Genomic DNA, 22,163 nt, shown 5'->3' with positions numbered 1-22,163 from the left:
AAAATACGATAACAACTTTCATATGCAAATTTTTTCCCATGCTTGTGGTGCCAATCAGTTCGACACTTTCGTTCCACATCAACATCGACAAGACCGCCCGCTCGAGCACGAACAACTTGCATTATAACAATGACATACAAGGCAACCTGGGTGTTAATTGTAACGAAGCGACCCGACAATCCATTTGCATGACGATCGTTGATGCTCATTGTTTCTTCACAAAATTTATGGAATATATATCCCTCAACCTGTTACTTGGTTGTTGGGCACCATTGATACTATCTTGAGTAAAAAAAATACATAGTTTCTGCAAGTGCTTTTATCTTCAGTCATGATAAATTTTACACCCCTATTTTTGTTACGCTTTTTGATTTGAGAATCAAATTGAGAATCCATATTCAAAAAATTACACAATATTAGTGAATTGTAGAGAAGATGGGAGTTGGATGATGAAATTTTTGTTAGATTATCACAAATGCTAGAAGTGAGAAAAGTAGAGAAGGCGTGAGTTGAAATGAAATTGGAAGTTAGAAGTGAGAAAAGTAGAGAAGGCGTGAGTTGAAATTAAATTTGAATTGAGTGTTTATTGGGGATGAATTTATGACCACTGGATCAGATATACCAAGCGTGTAGTATGCACCGGTCGGTTGAGTCTTTACCGCTGACGGTCTACACTAAGCCGCTCGGTGTAGTGTCAACCGAGCGTTCTAGGCTCCACGCTCGGTAGAAACTAAACCTCGTCTGGCTAAGTAGCAAATTTGCGACCTACACCATGTTTGTTTACTCCTGACTCATCTGAGTCGTCTGGATCTGAGTCATCTGGATTTGAGTGAAATCACCTGACTCATCTGGATCTGACTCAATATGTTTGTTTTGAGTCAGATCTGACTCAAAATTTTGTGAGTCAGATCTGACTCAAAATTTTGTGAGTCAGGAGTTTGGTCCCATAAGTCAGGGGTATTTTGTTACCTGATTCAAATGGGTCCGAGTTAGGAATTATGTCTGAGTCAGAGGTTGAGTCAGATCTGACTCAAAATGGAAAACAAACAGTCTAACTGCTGACTCGGCCCGAATCAGAAATTGACTCAGATCCAGACGCCGAGTCAATTGCAAACAAACAGGTTGTTAGTCAAGTCTGCTTGCCACTTTGTCGTGCCCATAGCCATGCCCATAGGAACCGGACTAAATAAATAAGAGTTTATTTGGCAATTACCGTTACGGGTCGAACCCCTACCTCCGATTTATACCAAATTGGGTTCGTGTTTATATTTGTGCAAGTGTTCGTCTTGCTTATACCGTACTTTTTTCGTACATACGTGAAGAAAACCAGAAGGATCAAACAGCACACAAAGAGGAATCAAAATTAACAAGGTTTAAACTAAATTTCAATCCTTATGTTCGAATTCCGAGTTCTATTGCTGTGTAATTATGTTCGCTGTTTGTGGTCGATTACTTTATCAATGGCTGAGTTGTGGAATAATTTAGGGTTTTCAATTAATTTAAGGTTGTATGAATATTACAAGTTTATGTCTCGAGGAGATTTAAAATTTAACGGGAGGTTTTGAATTTCGTCTGCTTGCATTGTTTTTGGTAAACTCTCTAGGGGTTTTATTGGTAGTTCATTGTTTTTATAGGGAATGCTTGATTTTGTTGTGCTTCTTATCAGAATTAGAGTTGGTCAATCAATGTTTATGGTAAGGTTGCAAGTGTTTAAGCAGTAGGATGATTCCTCTGGAAATTATTCATTATTCATCTAATGGGTTCTCACACTTTTGTTGTTGTGCTAAATACGATCTAACATAAAAAGAAAAGGTATTAGGTGAAAATCCAAACTCTGGAAATAACTAGTTTCTGAAAGAATTCCTTTTTGAATGGTGAATTTAACATGTTTCAGAGAACTAGGAGTTTGTGGATTTTGCGTCAACTGCGGCTAATCTTGAATGAGATTAAGTTTCATTTTCTCGGAGGTGTTTTATTCCCTTGCAAAACTTATTTTATGGTGTTCTTTCACTTTGCAGAGTTTATTTTTCTTGCCTGTTCATATTTCGTTCAATTTTCTTGTGTAAACATCGGTTTGTTTTTAACAAATTCTGTTTAATTTAATTGTCTTTGTTAGGTGAACATATATATTTGTTCAGGTGAAGGTGAAAGATGAGGCGGCCGGGACAATTTTCTGAGCCTGGTTTAAATTCGTATGTTACTTCTCAAATGCAGCATATGTCTGCTCAGAGAATGCAACAAGGTTCTGGAAATCATTTCTCAGGAAGGCCAGATGCTTTACCCGGTGATGAAGAGCATCCTTACGTGCCTTCAAAACCAGAAGGACCATGGGAGTCTCATGCTTTTGAAGGCAAGTGTTATTCATTTTAATTGTTGTTACCCTTGTACTTCTACTACCTGTTTATACCTCCTTATGATATATTTATGATTATGCATTATGGATCTGATTTTACCATTTAACTTGGGTGGGGGATGCATTTTGTAAGTTGAGCTAAAAAATTCATATCCAAACCGTTTTAAGTGAACTCATATTTTAAGTTTGAATCTTAACATTCAATCTCAAACCTAACACAAGGTCATTCAGCATGCTCAATTTGAGGATTCCTTATATTTGTCCAATTCTCAGATTCATGCCTTCCTCAAAAAGGTGGTCTAATTGGTCTCCGTGGGGCAAAACATTGCTGTAACTACTCATGACTTATCAATAAATTGTACTACTTTTCAAGTATTTCTGTCACATATACGTATCCGATATTTGCTCACTCCCCTTGTGCTAAGATGTGGAAAAGAATTGAGTTCACAATATACTTTTAGTTTTCATCTGAAATTCAAATTCGGGATATTCAGCTGCATTGTTACTCACTAAGAAGCCTCTCAAGTAGAGTGGTAAATTCAACGGGTGTTGATGCCGTCAGTTGAAGTTTAAACTTACCAGCACACTTTTTCCTACTGTCAATAAAAAAAGAACAACCACTAACTTGTACTGTATTTGCAGGTCAACGAGGCGATGCACCTAGAGCCTTATATCAGGGTCAAAATAGGCTGGATTCACAATCAGGTTTAGAAAAAGCAGTCATCAATGACCAGAGAGTGCAAATCCATGAGCAAGATATGGAAATCGGATACGATGAAAGTTCTTACTCCCAAACTTTTGAAGTTCTTGAAAACAAATTTCAAGCCGATATTATAAAACTAACCAAGGAACAAGATGAAGCAGAAGATGCAGAAAATGCTAGGCATAAGGAGGTGAGTTATATCACATAATTGTATCAGTTCTTTTCCTTTTCTTTTCAATCATGAAACTTAGAAACTGGACATTTTCTTTTTGTCAACCTTAACATGACGGAACTCAATTTTTTTTGTTCTTGGTTCAGAAAATAGTCGAAATCAACGCGAGGTATCATGAGAAACTAACGGCTCTTCGAAGCCAACACGCTGGTAGAAGGGAAGATTTTCTCCGCAGAGAATCACAAGGACGACAAAGTCATTATAAGCAGTTGATATTGGATCACTTTCCAAATCAGACAGGACCAAATGACCCTCGCGGGTATGGTGGGTCTGCAACTGCTGTAGCTGCTGCAGAAGCAGCAATTGGAGAAGGTCGCCGGGCCTATGCCGCAGCTGAAGCAGCGGTGGGGGAGGGACGGCGAGCCTATGCAGCAGCTGAAGCAGCAGCTGGAGAAGGACGTCGAGCTTATGCTGCAGCAAGTCAGTTTGACTCCTACAGAGAGAGAGCTCAGTATCTCCAGGAAGGTAGAAATCATGGGGGTTTTGAACCAACGGCCAGAAATCCTTATCCCGGTGGCCGTGCTTACAACAATAATTCTCGATTGTACTGATGTGAGAGAAACCAAAGTACTGAAACACTGATCTTTTGTTTCTGTACCCTTTATTATCCGATGATGTTTGTTCGGAGTGTGAGATAGTGTAGCAATGGAATGCCTTCCTTGTGTACCTTCAGTTTTCCAAGTCAATGCTGGTGCCAAGATGACTAAACCTCGCCCAATGCTTTACATTATGGTTTCAACTGTAGGGGATGTCTCTGCAAAAATAGTTTCACATGACAGACAATGGACGTCCAAATCGTAATTCATCTGTGGCCTTGACAGTGTGCCTGCCACTGGCACCTACGCTGAAAGATGATAGCCGCTGCTTCTCTTAATAGACAGACCATGTAGCCTTGGCCATTCTTTTTGCTACTATTGCCCAAGCCACCATCAGTCTCGATGGCTGTTTTATTTGCATCGTTATGTGGAAGTAAGAAAGTCGGAAGAAGTAAAAAAATCAGAAGTTAGTTTGTGTACACAATTTTAAAATGACTTTTAGAAACAAAAAGATAAACCTTTTGACATGTAAAACCATTTTGTTTTTGACTTCTACACTTATGCTTCTGGTATCCAAACAAACTATAACAGCTAAACATATTCCATTTTTATGTACTTAGGAAGTACTAGAAATATGGGTAAAGTACTAGAAATATGGGTAAAGACTAGCTGTTGATTCTCCCAGACCAATGAATTCCCATTTAACTACCTAATCCTAGTTAATGAACACTTTTTAACTAGTTGAACTAAATCCTTAAAAACGGACCACCGCAACTACAGCAGCACGATCTCAATCCAACGATCACTGTCTTACCAAGAATTTTAATCTCATAGAAACTTTAACGGTGGATGATATATTGCTAAGTAAGTTGGTGAAACTAAGTAGTACTAGATCATCATTTTACCATTTTAGGTAAAATTCATCTTACTCGTCCTCCATTTTTCTGTCCGTACATTTCCTCTAATTTCCCTCCTTGATAGTTGAAGTTGATGATTCCTCTTCACTAATAAAAAAAACCCTTCATCCCCTCTCTCTCTCTCTCTCTCTGTCTCTCCAAATCCGCCATTTTCTTCTCCTCTATCCGGCCTTCATATTCTGTCGAGATTCTAGAAATCCCCTTTTCAGATGGAGGTATCACCTTCAGAAGATTCAATTGATGGCTCTCAACTACTCCCTATTACAGGAGAAGACAGGGTTTACGTTGTTCCTTATAAGTAAATCTCTCTATCCCCCTTACTTCAAACTCGTAATTATGATTGATCTGGTTAATAGATCTTTAGTGTTGTTTTTTCTAGGTTCTGAATTTGCATATATAAATATTGATTTCAGGTGGTGGAGGGAGGCGCAAGATTCTTCGACGTTTAGTAATGTAGATGACAATAGAGGGATCTTATATACAGCATCGTCGACGGCTTCATCTTATGGTGCTTTTAAGATCATTAATATATTTTACTCGGATCTTTCTTTTAATCTTAAGAGGGAAGAGGAATCTATGCAAAATGGTCATCCTGAAGAGGGGATCTCAGGGAGGGATTACGCGTTAGTTCCTGGTGAGATGTGGTTACAAGCACTTAAATGGTGAGAGAACTTTTCATATTTAAATGGTTGACTCCAGTGATTCTATTGTGGTGTTCACTTACTCAGAGGATTATCTTGATTTGGTGCAGTGAAACTGTCTGTACCCTAATCAATTTTCGCCCAAACAGAAACATAACGAGCAACATTACTTCCTTAGCGATATGATTTTGTGTTGTTACTTGTTTGATACATTTGTACAGCTTGAAATTCAAGTGTTTGTTATGCCTGTGTTTGGTAAGTCAGATTCTCAGATAGGTTTAGCCGTCCACTCACTTATGCCTGTGTTTGGTAAGTCAGATTAGTATAATGTAGTGCTGAAATTGATGTGCTTGAGTGTAACTATCAAAAGGAAAAATAATACATACTTCAGTTGACACAAATTTAACAACTATCAAAAGGAATAATAAGGAGTAAGTCGGAAACAAACAATGGGTGATTTCTTTCAGTTTTGCACAACAATGGAAATCTGGTTTTGTTAAGTATAAGGGCTTCTTATTTTCTTTTCTTTCAGTTCATGGCATAGTATGTGTCATTGCTGAGATGCTTCCATCACATTTTTTTTAATGAATTGTATTCTTCTTCCTGTAGGCACAGTGACTGCAATTTGGCAGCAAAAAATGCAGGGAGTTTTTCAGGTGCGGAAGAAGATATGGCAGATGTTTATCCTGTACAATTAAGGCTTTCTGTCCTGCGGGAAACAAATTCACTAGCAGTAAAAATATGCAAAAAGGTCAGTTCTTGTAATCATGTTAGTGAACTTTCTTTTATGTTTTTGACATAGTTACTTTTGGGGATCATAAACATAGTTATGGGTTGTCAAATTTTGTACTCCATCTATTGTACACCTATTAAAGTATTTCCTTTCGAGAAACCTTGCCATGGATGTTGATTCTAGATGCACGGTTTTGTATGTTTGATCGAACAATTGGTCACCTTTTATTATGGAAATGCAAACCATCTCTATATCATATTAGTTTCTTTGGGTAATGATTTTTATAACTCAGTGTTTGGAGGTTAATGTTGGTTTGTTAATAGTGTTTTTGGTATCCACCTTCACAAACACCAATTTTGGAAGCTGAATAGGGCATCTCAGTAGTCCTTGACTGTTACTGAAAATCTGGTTATGCATATCATGTCATTCCTTGGTAGAGAAACATAGCTATTCAGGAGATACAGAACATCCATGTGTCTATGTTTTATCAGTTTTCGGGCTACAAGAAGTCATTTTCATTTTTCAGTATAGTTACATAAGATTTTACATATTTAATAATAAGAGAGAGGGACAGCTGTACTGTTGCGCGTTTGCTTCCTCTTGGTGTGTTCGCTGATGTGTATTAGAATTTAGGTATCTATCAAGGCACCACCAGCTTTGTTCAGTCCAATGGCTTATTTTCTTGACTCTGGTTGGTTTTCTGTCAGGACAATTCACTGGAGCTTTTCAAAAGAGCTTTGAAGATCTTTAGTGTTGAGTATGAGCAAGTAAGCATCTTAAACGCCGTCGTACATTTTTTATTTACTTTTTCCTTAAACAAGGAATAACTACCTTGACACTGTATGGCTGCTTTTGTACAGCTACGCATATGGGATTTTTCTGGGCAGACAACTTTGTTTTTCATGAGAGATAGAAATAATTTCCCCAAAGATTGTCAGCGTCAGTCAGATTCAGAGGTAATTACTTGATGTGTTTGAGTTACTCAATAAAAATGGAAAGTAATGAAAGAAATTATGCGTGAATATAGTTTTCTATTTTACTTTGCTTTTTCTTTAGCTAGCATTTAGCGGCAGTGTGATGGATGTAATCTACCCTGTTAAAGAGAATCACACAACTTTTAACAATCACTACTGACTGTCCAAGTTAACCTTGTCTCTAGTAATTCTTCTATTTTTTGGGTGATAACGATTAAGAAGATATATTGAAGGTTGTTTTCAGCACCACACTTTGGGTGATTTACAATTACAGTGAAGTTAGTCCATTTTTTTCTTCTGAATGTGAGCTTTATGTTTGGCCTCTGATGTGATTATGCCATTAAGGACATTTCGTATAGTTTCAGATCTCACAGTGAGGTATTAGATGTTAGTTAGGTTCCTAGTGAAGCATAATTTCCAGAATCCTACAGCGTTTGAATTGACCTTAGACACTTTGTTCAAGGGAGTGTGGTCGTATCTTCTCCTTCTAATATTAAATGTTCAAAAATGTTCTAGTTCAAAAATGTTGTGTCCTAGTTCAAAAATGTTCTAGGCTCCATTTGCTATAGACAGTAAGGATAGTACTATAATGAAATAGACTGATCATTTGTGCTTGTAGATTTGTTTTCATGTCTTCCACCCTGAGTGACTGGTATACATCTGGGCAGATTTTCCTGGAGTTACAAGTGTACGGGTTGTCAGATTCCATGAAGTGCAAAGAAGGAAAGAAAGAGGAACAGACATTACAACAGTCTAAGATGTCACTTTCCTCTTATCGTGGTTCATTCATGAACAATGGTAGCTCTGGAAATATGGACTTGAGTGGTACCAGTGCAACTGGTTCGTTGGGTTTGACAGGATTACAAAATCTTGGGAACACGTGTTTCATGAACAGTGCCATTCAGTGCCTGGCACATACTCCAAAGCTTGTTGACTATTTTCTTGGGGACTATAGTCGAGAAATCAATCGGGATAATCCACTGGGCATGGATGTATGTTGTTGCTTTGCTATACTTTTTCATTTCTTTACTTCATGTTCTTGGAAGGGGGTAATGATTCAACGATGATAGTAGCTTGCTTCTTTAATTAGGTAGTTGCTCATCATCTTGGGAGAAGTATATTGTTGGTTGGATCACTTTCTCAATCTCTTAAGTGTCCCACTTCTTGCTCAGGGTGAAGTTGCTTTAGCATTCGGGGACTTGTTAAGGAAACTTTGGGCTCCTGGTGCAACTCCGTTGGCACCACGTCTTTTCAAGTCAAAGCTTGCTCATTTTGCTCCTCAATTCAGTGGTTTTAACCAGCACGATTCACAGGTTAAAGACGTTCTCTTACTTTGTAGAAGTTAATCTTTAAATTCTTGATTTTCTGAAACCGAGAGAAAATTTGTGCTTAATATGTTCATTGGATGTTCGATAGGAGCTTCTTGCTTTTCTGTTGGACGGTCTTCATGAGGATCTGAATCGCGTGAAATGCAAGCCATATGTTGAAGCTAAAGATGCAGAGGGTCGTAAAGACGAAGAAGTAGCTGATGAGTATTGGCGGTACCACCGTGCTCGAAATGACTCTATCATAGTTGATACATGCCAGGTGAGTATCTCATAGTGCTTTTTTTTTCTTGTGTTTCGTTTTTTTTAATGACCTCTTTTATAAGAAGAGCCTGCTACCTAGAAGCCCAGGTAGCTAGGCAAAGAAAGAAAGAAAAATGTCCCTGAACTTCGATGTAAGTGGGATTTAAACCCCAGATTTCTTGGTCCAGCCATGCAGTTTCTGACCAAGTCAACTGTTGTTAGTAAAGTTCTATTTGCTTTATTTATGACGGTATATCATTTCACAATCGTTTCAACTGAAGTACTTCTATCTCTAAATGCAGGGCCAGTACAAGTCTACACTAGTGTGTCCTGTTTGCAATAAGGTCTCCATTACATTTGATCCCTTCATGTACCTCTCTCTTCCGCTTCCTTCAACAATGATGAGGACAATGACTGTGACAGTTTTGAGCACTGACGGGAGTAGCGGACCATCTCCTTGTACTATAACTGTTCCCAAATATGGAAAGTGCAAGGATCTAATTCAGGCCTTAAGTGCTGCATGTTCGTTAAAGAATAGCGAGGCTTTATTGGTTGCGGAGGTATGGAAAGTTTTTCTATTTTCACAAGTCTAGGTCTCGCTGGAAATTACAAATGCTAACTGCATCGTCTTTTGGTTACATTTCAAAACGGATTTTGTTGCAGATATATAACAATCGAATCATTCGTTACCTTGAGGAACCATCAGATTCATTGTCTTTGATTAGAGATGATGACAGGCTTGCTGCCTATCGATTGCCAAAAGAGCACGAGGAGCTCCCTTTAGTGGTCTTCATGCATGAAAGGCTGGAGGAGTAAGATATAAATGTTCTTTTTATGTATCTCAACAGATTTGTTTGTTTTTCGGAGGAAGCAGAGTTGCAATGTATTATTGATTTGAGTCACATATGAAGTTGGTTTGTGTCAATGAAGATGCCATTTCATATCTCATTCTTCTGTTGAATTACTCTGATCTTATTTTTCAGGCAGTGCATCTATGGAAAGATGACATCAACATGGAGAACATTTGGAATTCCTCTTGTAGCAAGGTTACACAACATTGCTAGTGGATTGGATATCAGGAACCTGTATTTGAAGTTATTAAGACCTGTGGAAGTTGCCTCAGATGATACTGATAAAAGTAGAGGCACAACTGCAGATGATGAAGTTTCTGATATGAAGTTATTAAGACCTGCGGAAGTTGCATCAGATGGTACTGATAGCAGATCCACTACTGCAGATGACGAGGTTTCGGATATGGAATTATTAAGACCAGCAGAACATGCATCAGATGATATTGATAATAGTAGAGGCGCCACTGCAGATGACGAGGTTTCTGATATGGAGACAGGGGATGTGAAAAACCCTCCGGATATTCTTGATGATGCATCAGTTGATTATTCACATTCCGAAATTGAATTGGACTTTTTCCTCACCGACGAGAAGGGTATAAGGATAAAGGATGCCAAGATGGAATTGATTGAACCAATAACGCTATCTGCAACAGGGTTCCCCAGGCGATTAAATGTACTCGTATGTTGGCGAGATAAAATGAATGAATGCTATGATACACGTCTCCTTAGTTCATTACCTGAGATTTCGAAATCAAGTTTTCTTAGTAAGAGACCGCAGGACACTGTTGAATCTGTTTCTCTATACTCATGCCTCGAAGCCTTTTTGAAAGATGAGCCTCTAGGACTAGAAGACATGTGGTAAGTTTTATAGTTAACGCATCAGTAAATCAAATCTTGCTCATATATCTCCAGTGGTATTCTCTCATGTGCTGCTATCTTTACAAATAGGTACTGCCCGGGTTGTTTGAAGCATCGGCAAGCGAGCAAGAAATTAGATCTATGGAGACTTCCGGAGATTCTCATTATTCATTTGAAAAGATTTTCATACAGCCGATTCATGAAGAACAAGCTGGAGACGTTTGTGGATTTCCCGATCCATGACCTTGATTTGTCTAATTATATTGCATGGAAGGATGGTGAGTCATCATACAGATATGTATTGTATGCAGTTAGTAATCACTATGGGAGCATGGGAGGTGGCCATTATACAGCATATGCCTATGTAAGTGGTGTTTTTCTTCTCTTTTTACTTTCTATGCGAACATTCTTTTCTACTATTTTGCCGCAGTGCATACCAATTAGGGTGTTATGGGACATCAAATACCCCATTTTAAAATTCCTGTTAGATCTTTGGGAGCCAAGGAGTAGTAGCTAATATCTTTCCCTTAAGACAACTGATTTGATTGTTCGAGCTTGTGGATCTTTTTTGGCCGACTTTTTCTGTAGCTGTAGCTGTATATGTATAGATATAGAATAAATTTTCCATACAGAAGTAACATACTTGTTTATTTGGTTTTAGTAGTGAAAGTGATTGCCTTCTTTCTGCTGCTTTTCGGGGCTACTGTGTTTCCATTCAGTGAATTTATTTACGAATTTATCTATATAAGACGATTATTTTTGTTCAGGACTAAAGAGCTTTGCTTTTCTCTTCTGTAGCATGGGGGTAATCAATGGTTTGATTTTGACGACAGTCATGTTTCTGCAGTAAGTGAAGACAAAATAAAGACATCAGCAGCCTATGTTTTATTCTATCGAAGAGTACGCGATGCATAATTAATCTCATATAGCAGTAGAAATGTTAATTCATTAACCATTAACTAAGAAAATCTTGTTCTCGAAGTTAAAATTAACTTAACCTATTTTCTGGGTTATTGTCAGATTCCCTTTTTAAGAAACTTTAGGTAATATACTGAAACAATGTACAGTTCCCAGAGTTATCATTCTTTAGTCATCTGCATTATCTGGATTGCATTTTCTTCTATTAAAGAGATAGAAGCGTCAAAGATCTGAGACAGGCAACAAGAAAATTGAAATGTTATATTCAAGCTCTGGATGATGTCGAGGATGACTGTAACATAGTGGCAGACTTTATTTTTACTTAGGAAATTAATTTAGTAAGAATATTATTTTTTCCAAGTAATATTGTTTCATAAATAGCCATAATCTTTGTTGTTTCTAGTTGTACCTGCTAAGTTTTTTAGCCAATGTTAAACTTTTGCGATGCACCGAGTACGTGGTACTTTCTTCTTTTTTACTACCACATACATTATAATGATCTTGCAAAAGCTAAACTTTTATCATAGGATCCTGATGTCTTATTTTGTTTTTACGAAAGATGAATTTATTGATGATACAAAGATTATAAATTGGGATATTTTGACTTTGGGTTGTATAAAAGTGACCAGAGTTGTATTTGGGTCAATTTTTTTTAATTAGGGTTTGGATCAGAGGACTGTCACTGACAGTTATGACCGTTAGTTAATTATTTATTTTTAAAAATTAATTTCAATTTATTTAACTGTGTTAGTTGGGGTTAACACAACCATCACCACCGCCACCACCTCGGGTATAACCAGCACTACCTCCACCATCACCTCCCATACCAACAGCAGCAATACCAAATGTATTTTTTTTTTATCGTTCAAAAGGATAGATTAAGGCACACAAGCCGTGTGCGAGCGTATACATTATTATAAGTATCTGCCGTCCAACCTGGCGTTCTGAAATGCAGAGATTATTATGAGTATATGTCTCGAATTAATTGAATAATACTTTGCGAAACTTGTTTTCGTATATGATATGAAAATATTTATGCCTTAATCAGGAGGAGACTATACATTAAATGTTGGTGTTAATTAACATCAACGTTATATTAATTTATCTGCTATCATGATCAAACCGATAAAAGCTTTCATTAAATTGATTGGCGCGAAATGTTTCATTTTACTTTTATATAAAGCTTATGCCTTTTTGAATAGGCAGACCCAATCACATCCAGCAATTACCTAGGTAGCATTCTATAAGAGATTACATGTGGTGCTCCACTTGAGACTATCAAAACACCATTCACATTCTTAAAATTAATATCTCATCCCTTGATGACGATGAGATTATAACGCCCGTAGGCGCTGGTACCAGCAAATTTTGAATTTTTCAAAATATGCATATGCTTTAGAATTGTGTGGTATCGTGGTAACAAAAATGATTGTCGATATTCATTTACAGTAGCTACTGAAACAAATGATGGTGGTTGTGAAACCCTCTGCAGAGAAATATCGACATATGTGATTGGTTGGCATACAATCCAAATTAGATTGGATTGATTTCTGGATTAACGCAATTTTGGATCCAAGACTTAACACCATAAATATGCCAAGACTATTAATTACAGGTTGGTGTAGTCATAATGTGTTATACGAGAAATATGTTCGTTGTAAAAAAGATTTTGGGGGTTTTCTTTTTGCTCAGACCATAGGATTGGTTCAATGATTGTTATTCTAATAATACATATTTGGCATGGTAGTCCTTGAAGGTCTCGTATGTGGTCGAGAATATTTTCGAATATGTGATCCTTGGAGGATTCAAATTACATTCACGCAACCATTTGACTCGACGGTGTCAGGTTTAACAATCCTTTATGTGTTTTTAGAAATTTCGTACAAAACCGAAAATCTAGATGAAATAGTTGATGATTTTAACGTTATAGGTCTTTTTAGGAGTCCTTAAAAACACAAAAATCCATGCTTTAGCAGCATAAATATTATTTTTCTTAAATCCGCAGTTAAAATATTATGCTTGCTTAAAACATGTCTATAAAATATAGACCATAGTTATGATTTTGGTGCTTGTTTGTATAAACATTCGTATGGTTGAGTTACTTAGCATCCATATTTACGTCAAAAGTTGTACTTTTTTCCCCCTTCGTTTCAGGTTTTGTCCCATGTGATTTTCCTGATAAGGTTTTAACGAGACAACATCTTGTTGACGTTTAATTTTCTTTCAAAGGTTTTAGTGAGGCAATTTATTCAACATGGTGGTCATCTAAGGGGGAGTTGTATCAAATTACGGTTATTTGGTGGATTCCCACCTTTAACTAGGTCATTTTGTTAGACCACATCAACATAACTATTTCATAAGTGAACAAAATTTGTGATCATACCTTATATGGATTATAAAGATATTCAAATTCATATGAAATGGTTATGTTGATGTGGTCTAATAAAATGACCTAGTTAAAGGTGGGAATCCACCAAATAACCGTAATTTGATACAACTCCCCCTTAGATGACCACCATGTTGAATAAATTGCCTCACTAAAATCTTTGTATGGATTATAAAATACAAAGATATCCAAATTCATATAAATAGAATCCTAAACCTTTGTATTTCATACAAAAATCGCTCTCTTCTTCTCCTCTATTTTGTATCCTTCTCTATTTTCTAGTTTCACAATACTGTTTTTTTTCATTATATATTATCCCAGGCTTTTTTTTTTTATTATATATGGTATGAATATAGTTATGCTGATCATTTTTTTTATGTACATCTTCTTGTATTCTTCATTCCGCTGTACTTGATTCATCAGCAGCTTCCGCTTCAATTTCAGGTGAAATACCGGAGAAGAAAAAGATTTTTCTTCGAATTGAACTTAGGGCTTAAATGGAAAAGTTAATATTTAATCTAAAATCCAAGTTTTGGTCAATCATTTAAAACATTTAACCAGATTATGTGACTGTCAAGATCAACCACGGTCATGTGAGAAAACTCTAATTAATTTTTTTCCATACCATAAACGCAATTATGGTCACATTTTTGTGACCCAAAGTCAAAATATTCCTTCAAATTCATGTCTTCCTGGAGACAGAGCTAGCCAGGAAATAGGGATGTAAATTCCTGTCTGAAGTCTGAGATCCATTTCTTGGAATTCGAAATCTATAATATTTAATGCGATCTATCGGGATTTCAGATATGGGAACTGGACTCTTAACGGACGTTTCGTCGTTATCGTAACCGAACCGGATTAGGCCACATCCAGTCGACATCCGATAATATTATGGATCTATCAGTAGTTTTCATGACCCTTTATTAGATGGTGACTCTTCTTCATCATTTTTTCTCTTTACATTTGTTCTAAACTTCTACTTCTTTTCTGCTCTGATTTTTTGCAGAGATCTATTCTGCAGAGGTTATAGTTGTCACAGCAACCAACCACTCTAAGCTGATGATTTTTTGTTTTTGTTCACAGAAAATCAAAAATGCATCGCGATGGGACGGGGCGAAGCTACGTGATACCAAATCAAAAATGCATCATGTTCGCCCCGCCACACCAATCAAAAATCCTAAGTGACGGGCGAGGCGAACCACAACACACCAAATAAAAAATGCATTGTGATGGGGCGGGGTGAACGCAACACCAAATAAAAAAATCCTAAACGACGGGCGAGGCGATAACACGTCGCACCAAATTAAAAATATGGTTTAAAGACAAAGATGCCCTATGCGTAGCACAAAAATTATATTTGTTATTACTTTTCTTGATTATTCTTGTCAATCAACCGAGAGTTGAGTAAACGTAAAGCATGCACCCTAGTTAAAAGGAGTATGATGAACCGTATAATAAGTATTATTATATCAAATTCACGAGTCTTAATAAAAAAATTTTGAATGAGTGATTTCATTAACCATTAAGTATTACATTTTACAGTTCGAGCTGTTGGAACCGCATTTTGATCAACAATTACAATTCTAATAAGGAAAGTTGGGCATGTGTGATCCCAAATATGTGTTATAGTTGTTGCTGGGTTGTTTATCAGTTTCCTTACCGCTTTATTAGTCAGTTCATCTGCAGCTTGATTCGCTTCTCTGTACGCATGTGATACTTTGTTGTGCGGGATTTGCTGTAGTAGTTGGTGGATCTCAAGTAACATTTCTCTTAAGTACCATGGCTTTGATTGGTATTGTTGGAGTAGTTGATTCAGTGCCTGAGATTCAACTTCGAACCGAAATTTTTGCCTTTGTTGCTGAGTAGCCACTCTTGGAGTAGTTGAGTTTCCAAATAGTTGATCTTGTTTGGTTGTTGTTGGTTGTTTACTGGAATTTCCAACGAGATTCGGGTAGAAATTAGCCTTTGGTATCATGTTTTTGCATTCTGTTGTCCATTTTTAGAAAATGTCCAAATGCTAGTATTTGGTATTAGATGATCTAGTAGGTGGATGCTGGTGATGTGTTGTGCAATTTGGTTGGGGAAGGTATCGAAGATGGTTTCATGATTCCAAGAGTTTGTATGTGGATGGATTAGAGTGGATACCTTGGAGTTGTGATGGATGTTTGGATTGTTGTAGTTGGGGTGGTGTGGAATCCAGTTGGCCGATAGGCTTGTTATTTGGCCATCACCAATTTGGTAGCTACAATGTTCCTGCAAAAAAAAAGACGTTAACTAAATGTTTCTAGGTCGGGATGGCCTTTTGCGGGGGTTTTAGAATCATTGGAACGAAGTTGTTGCATTGTTGTGGAGATATTTTTCATTGCTCATGGTTGTCCAGATGTAGTCTGGTTTGTCTTTGGTTTGCCACACTCTCTTGGTTAGTAAGGAAATGTCGTGCTCCTTGCTTTTCCGTATGCCAAGTCCTCCTATACCTTTTGGTGTTGAGAGTTTATCCATCCAATTGGATGTATCTTTCTTGTGTCCCCTGTCATGTCCCAAAAAAAAATTCCTCGTGATTTGATTTTTTTTTTTTTCGTGGACGTGGGATGGGAGCAGTTGGGTGTATATGATACGGTCCAAGGTGGGAGTGAGAGAGGTATTGATGACCATCCATCTCCCATCTTGGTTTAAACATTTAGTTTTCCAACCAACGGATCTCCTTTCCAATCGGTTTAGCAGCTGTATAGAGATGTGTGCAGAATTCCTCCCTTGCTTAAATTGGATGCCAAGGTAAGTAGGTGGGGTTGAGGTGGTACATATTTTGAATTGGTTTTTGAGCCAATCAGTGGTGGTTGATGGGAGATTTGGGTGCTGGATGATGGATGATTTTGATTTGTTGATTACCTGGCCAGCATTAGTAGAATAGGAGTGCAACACATTCATCAGAGTGTCACATGTAATTTGGTTAGTAGCACAAGTGATGAGGAGATCGTAGAGAAGATGGAAGATTGGGATTGCATTGTTGGAAATTTTCAGGCCTTTCAATTTTCGTTGTTTTTCCAGCATTCCTAGGTTTGTTGAGAGGACTTTAGCACATAAAATGAAAATGTATGGCGATAGTGGGTCTCCTTGGTGTAGACCACGTTTTGGCTTAAAATGCCGTTGAGTTATGTCATTGAAATTGATAGAGTATGTCACCAAGTTGATGCATGTCATTATGTATTCCCTGAAAGGTGGTGGGAAGCCTATTGTGATGAGATTTTTTCGGATGAAATTCTAGTCCAGGCTATCAAAAGATTTCTGGATATCAAGCTTTAGTGAAATTTTTGGTGTACCCGATAGCTTGGTGGATCTGATGTGATGAAAAAGCTCAGCTGCAATTGCAACGTTGTCGTGGATGGCTTTATTTGAGAAAAACACACTTTGGAATGGGCTGACGATGAACTGCAAGAGGGGTCTGATTCTATTGACCAATATATTTGAAATTATTTTATAGACGACATTGTAGAGTCCAATGGTCCGGAAATAGGTTGGGTTGGTGGGATTTTGATTTCTGGGTATGAGGGTGAGGTTTGTGTGGTTTATTTGGGATTGGAGATAGTTATGAGTGAAGAAGTGGTTTACCATTGCAATTATTTCTGAGTTGGTTGTGTCCCATAAATTTTTGTAGAATTTACTTGTAAAGCCATCCGGCCCTGGTACTTTTTCCGAGCCAATGGAGAGTAGTGCAATGTGAATTTCTTACGGTTTAATTGGGGCCATCAAACATTGTTGTTGCAAGCTTGAGATTCTGCTTGTGACACAAGAGAACAAATCTGGGTCGATTTTTATTGGAGGTGCTGAGTATTAGATTGAGTAATGCTTCACTAGTAATCGTCCCATTGCAATTGGGTCTGAAATCCAATTGTTATGTTCGTCTTATAGTTGTTTAATTTGATTGCAACTTCTGTGGATTGTTGCATATGTATGAAAGAAGGTTGAAAATATTGATTGATATTACAGAGACAACGTTACAGAAGAGAACCATATGAAAGACTATTTCCCTAAAATACTATAAGTCTTATTTGACTAATGCATGAGGTTGAGAACTTTGTCTCATTGTTGCTTGACAATATTTAGTCACTCATTGTCTTGATTACATGCCATATGCTTGTGCCTTGAAACTGTACATATGTGACGTGGTCTCTGAAATCAAGGTTCAGGAATTAATTATAATTTTTTTTTGTTCTTCTTATAACCTCACTAATATGTCCTCAAAACCGGTGTCAGTGTAGTACAGTGGTAAAGTCACTGGGTGATGATACCAGTGACCTGAGTTGGTTATGGAAATTAAGTCAATTTTCATGACCAATAGATTAGTTTTTAATTGCACCTACTCTTAAAGAATCAATTTAAGGAAAGACAATGCATGCATGGTTGTAAATGTATTCAAGACTCAAACATTTAGTATACCAATTTGCGGTTTCATAATTTTGCAGAAGCGAAAATGGAGAAACACCCTTTATAATAGCTGGAATTTCCCAAGCTAAGTTATGAGCATACTGGATGCCAGTATCCATTCGTGTATAACTACTTCTATAGAAAGTAAGCTCTCATCTGGTTGAATGTAGATGACGTGTATGATACCAAACACGGTATTTCGACACTTGTTGCTGCATGCCCAAATAAACCAGACTTGCTTAAACCTCTATATAAATTACAAACTTATATGAAATACTAGAATGATATAATTAGGTAGATTAATGAATTATTATGATTGGAAAACATTACTAACATAATATACTAACTAGTGTAGATGGTGAAATTTGGATAAGGGGCAAAAGTGTCATTTAAAGATCATAGACAGAATTCAACTCTCACGGGAGAGATTAAGCCCTTGGTCCTCAAAGAACTCATGGCCACGATTTCTAGTATACGTCCCCGCTAGACACTGTTGGTCGTGATGTCGTGGCTCCAAGCGCACATCCTCGACGAGATACTGCTGGTCACATAGGTTCTGTAGAGCGAAAAACGTCCCCAGTAGACTTATGAACCAGAACAGCCACAATTCCAGCATGTCTTCGCGAGAGCAGCTGATTGTGATGCCATGATTCCTAGTATATATCCTCGACGAGATACTGCTGGTCATGTAGGCTCTCCAGATGCGTAAAAAATGTCCCCGACGGACTTATGACCCAGAGCGGAGACATACATGTCTCCTGCAAGCACGACTCACCCTATTTGAGATCAAGGTACATCATCGCGAGATACACTGGTCATGTCTACTCTAGGCTCTGTCCGACTTAGCGAGGCTTCCGAATAATTCCTAGTACATCCCCGCGAGATACACTGGTTATTTTGCTTCCAGGACCTTTCAAAAGACTCCTAGAGCATCCTTTCGAGATACATTGGTCTTGTCGTCCCCATAAATACGGACACAATTGATTCCTCGCACATTTCTGCAAGATACGATGGTCAAAGACAAGTGATCCAAAGTCGCATGGTGACATTGAGAAAATCCCTTTCTCTCTCTTCAAGACGAGTCCCAGCTGACCACAGAGAGATTTGGATTTGTTAAGAAAATCTTCGTAGAGATTTTGATCCGTCTGCAAAATCTTGGAGAGATTCAAATCTCTTCACAAAATCTCGGAGAGATTCATATCTCTCGGGAAATCTCAGGGTTGAATATTCCTCATGATAGGCACGAGCCTCATGTAGGAACCGAGTCTCCTTTTCAGACTCTCCGCACGAATTTTGAGGAATACCATTCCTTTTCACATGACTCATCCTAGTCATTCTTACAAATCAGAGAATATCTCTCTATCTTGGCCAACTAGGCTAAAGGGAATATTTCTCCCTCTCAAGACATCATCACAAAGGCTGACTCAACTTCACACAAATGGGGGGATATCAATTATAGGGTTTTGGTCTGGCGGTCTACGGTACATGTGAGAAATACCCGGCCTATTTCTCACCGTAGAAGAGAGTAAAGGAGGTGGAATAATGAGATAAACTCAACCTAGTTTATCTTTATATTTTCCCGAAGAGACAGGAGAAGTTCTCCACCCGGCACGACAAACAATCCCTATCTTCACCGACCTGAGATTAGAGAATTCAACTATAAATAGGTCCTCTATTTCTCCAAGCTAGCACAAAACTTTCTCATAAACTCTCAGACCAATTCTTCTTCAAACCTAGAATTCCTTGATCTCTTTCTTCATCTGCTTCCCTCCCTAAGACCATCCCTAAGCCTCTTCCATGTGACTGAAGCATCCTTTGAATGGCCACTGTGCGTGATTTAGGCGAAAACTGCTCATGCTCAACCTCCCGTAACTCACTTTCAGAAACCCTAAAATCCCACTTCTAACCTCTCTTTGATTTTATGTAACTACAATTAGCGTATACAACTTAGGAACTAACCAAATTTTAGTTTAATTTTGATAAAGAATCTTGCTTGCTGAGGACAACCACTATGCGCACATGGGAAAACAACCTTCAATGAGGTTCTTGTACATTAAAATCTCCATTGTGTATTCAACCTACAAAAATACACCAAAATTTTAATCATAGAGGAAGGCAAGGAGGGAGGGAAGACGGGAGTGAGGGATAGAGTATTGGATGTTGGTTCGATTTAAGAAATACCTAAATGATTTCCTAAATAATTTTTTGACATGTTTCTAGAATTCAATCTAAACCAGGTTTCCTATTCAATGTAGTTTAGTTTTCCTAAAATTGGAGCAAAGTTTGGTTTCCAAATTAAAATAAAACCTGGTTTCCAAGTAGTCACCTTATTGTAAGCCTATAAATAGAGGCATATGTCTTAGGTTATAGGCATCTACATCGTCAACATTAGTCTTGTAGAAACCCTTAGGTTGTAGGCATCTATCTCCTCGAAAAGAAGATAAATTATTTTTCTATTAGCAAGATGTAGATCCTCTCGTAGTCTTAGGTCTGGGAGAGTTGAAGGTGAGTTGAGAATATGAAGAAGAAGGGGCGTTGAGTGTCAACTGTGTTTTATATTCTTTGATATATAAATGGAGTGATTTTTCGTTTTTAGTGGACGTAGGCACATCTCCGAACCATGTAAATCTCCATGCCTTTGAATATTCAGTTTTTGTTTATGATGCCGGCTCCTGGAATTCCTTGAGGAACGATATGAACCTCTCGTGACAACATCTTGGTATCAAAACTTAGGTTTAGATTCTTTAAATCTAGGATTTGCTGGGTCAGAAACAGTGTTTGAAGATGTCTAACTTGAAGAATAACATAAAGACGAGATGACGTTCTTTATTGGTGAATATTTGTACTGTTTTGAAATTGTGGTACAAGGTTGCAACAGTTCAGTCACAAAAACATGTTGTATAGAATTAACATTGTTTTTTTTTTCAAAGAAGACATACTTCGAGATTGAAGTAAAGGCATAGAAGAAAATACATAAATAGGCATATTGTAGATCAATTTATATGAGTTTGAAGATCATAGTTATGTTCGAATTCAGAAATTCGTTGTATAGCCTCATACGCAGAATCTTGGAGACAAGGTCGTTTGAAATGCATCAAGTTGAAGATGTGTATTTTATGGTTTAACAAACACCGTTTGAAGTATCAATTATTCAAGAAAGAAGTATTTGAAGTGTTTCACATTCGTTGATTGTTGATTGGTAGATTTTTTAAGTTGAAGCTCTACTTGAAGGGAGTATTTTCCATTGGCATACTTCTTGAAGGATAAACCCTATGTAGTTTTCATAGCTTCAGGTAAGTAATTTCATTACCTTATTCACTAGTTTGATAAAGGTGTGTGGTTGTTTTTTGTTCTTTACCTCGTTCGTTTGAGACTTTTGTGAACTATTTGGGAATAACTTGTTAGTTTCCGTTTGAATGTGCTTGCTTTGTAAGCCAAGTTGCAAGGAAACAAGAGTATTGTGTTTGAAGTACAAGTTGAATGGCTTGTCGTTGGAAGAGGTAAATATGCAAAATTGAAGTCGTCAAAAATCCTTAGATTTATTCCAAGTACCAAGGGGAACAATCCTGAATTTTATTGGGTTTCTTTAGTTCGATCATTTTGTCCTTAACATAGTCGAAGGAATTGAAGAAGAAGTTAAACTCAAGTTTGCCTCAATTGCATGGTGTAACGAGGATTGCAGAAACCAATTAATAGGTCTCATGTGAGAATTATTGTCTGTTTGAATGTCTTAGTGTTGTGATAGCACTAGTAGAGAATTGATAAATTCTGGTTAAAGAGTTTAATTTCATGAAGAAGTGCTTGAAGCAGGTTGCTATAAGCATATTGCATTGTTAATGATCGATTGAAGAAACGCGGTAAATTTAATTTCCTATATGGAAATATTTTGTGCGGTGGAGATGTATCTTCTTGTTATGTTTTGAAGAGAAGCAGTTGAAGATGAAGTCGACACAATTTTTTTTTGCTACCTTGGGCATATGATTGAAGAAGGGTTTGATTGAGTGTGTTGTATTTGAAGATTACTTGTAGAGTAAGCTTATGAGCATTCGATTTTTACAAGATTTTGTTGTT

The 22,163-nt window shown here is 37.4% G+C and overlaps 2 protein-coding genes across 6 annotated transcripts; both read left to right on the top strand.

Annotated features, from left to right (window-relative positions):
- The first annotated feature begins 1,243 nt into the window (after positions 1-1,243).
- On the top strand, positions 1,244-3,996 carry LOC113308556. Of its 2 annotated transcripts, XM_026557021.1 has the most exons (5): positions 1,247-1,371; positions 1,895-1,967; positions 2,117-2,350; positions 2,996-3,246; positions 3,375-3,996. In XM_026557021.1, the coding sequence occupies exons 3-5, from the start codon at positions 2,152-2,154 to the stop codon at positions 3,837-3,839; spliced, it is 915 nt and encodes a 304-aa protein (XP_026412806.1). In that variant the 5' UTR covers positions 1,247-1,371; positions 1,895-1,967; positions 2,117-2,151; the 3' UTR covers positions 3,840-3,996. The 2 variants fall into 2 exon arrangements, with proteins under 2 accessions (XP_026412807.1, XP_026412806.1); XM_026557022.1 differs by lacking the exon at positions 1,895-1,967 and having other exon boundaries at positions 1,244-1,371.
- Positions 3,997-4,783: 787 nt separating this feature from the next.
- LOC113310107 (ubiquitin carboxyl-terminal hydrolase 8-like) lies at positions 4,784-11,664 on the top strand. 4 transcript variants are annotated; one of them, XM_026558674.1, is made up of 13 exons: positions 4,784-5,039; positions 5,155-5,403; positions 5,992-6,133; positions 6,823-6,882; positions 6,976-7,071; positions 7,758-8,081; positions 8,262-8,402; positions 8,506-8,676; positions 8,960-9,217; positions 9,321-9,469; positions 9,641-10,366; positions 10,457-10,730; positions 11,165-11,664. In XM_026558674.1, the coding sequence occupies exons 1-13, from the start codon at positions 4,951-4,953 to the stop codon at positions 11,279-11,281; spliced, it is 2,796 nt and encodes a 931-aa protein (XP_026414459.1). In that variant the 5' UTR covers positions 4,784-4,950; the 3' UTR covers positions 11,282-11,664. The 4 variants fall into 4 exon arrangements, with proteins under 4 accessions (XP_026414459.1, XP_026414458.1, XP_026414461.1 ...); XM_026558673.1 differs by having other exon boundaries at positions 8,184-8,402; XM_026558676.1 differs by having other exon boundaries at positions 8,184-8,402; positions 11,214-11,350.
- Positions 11,665-22,163: the final 10,499 nt, after the last annotated feature.

The sequence above is a fragment of the Papaver somniferum genome, chromosome 9 (genome assembly GCF_003573695.1).
Source record: "Papaver somniferum cultivar HN1 chromosome 9, ASM357369v1, whole genome shotgun sequence".
Classification (NCBI taxonomy): Eukaryota; Viridiplantae; Streptophyta; class Magnoliopsida; order Ranunculales; family Papaveraceae; genus Papaver; species Papaver somniferum.
This window is presented reverse-complemented; position numbering and strand designations above follow the sequence as displayed.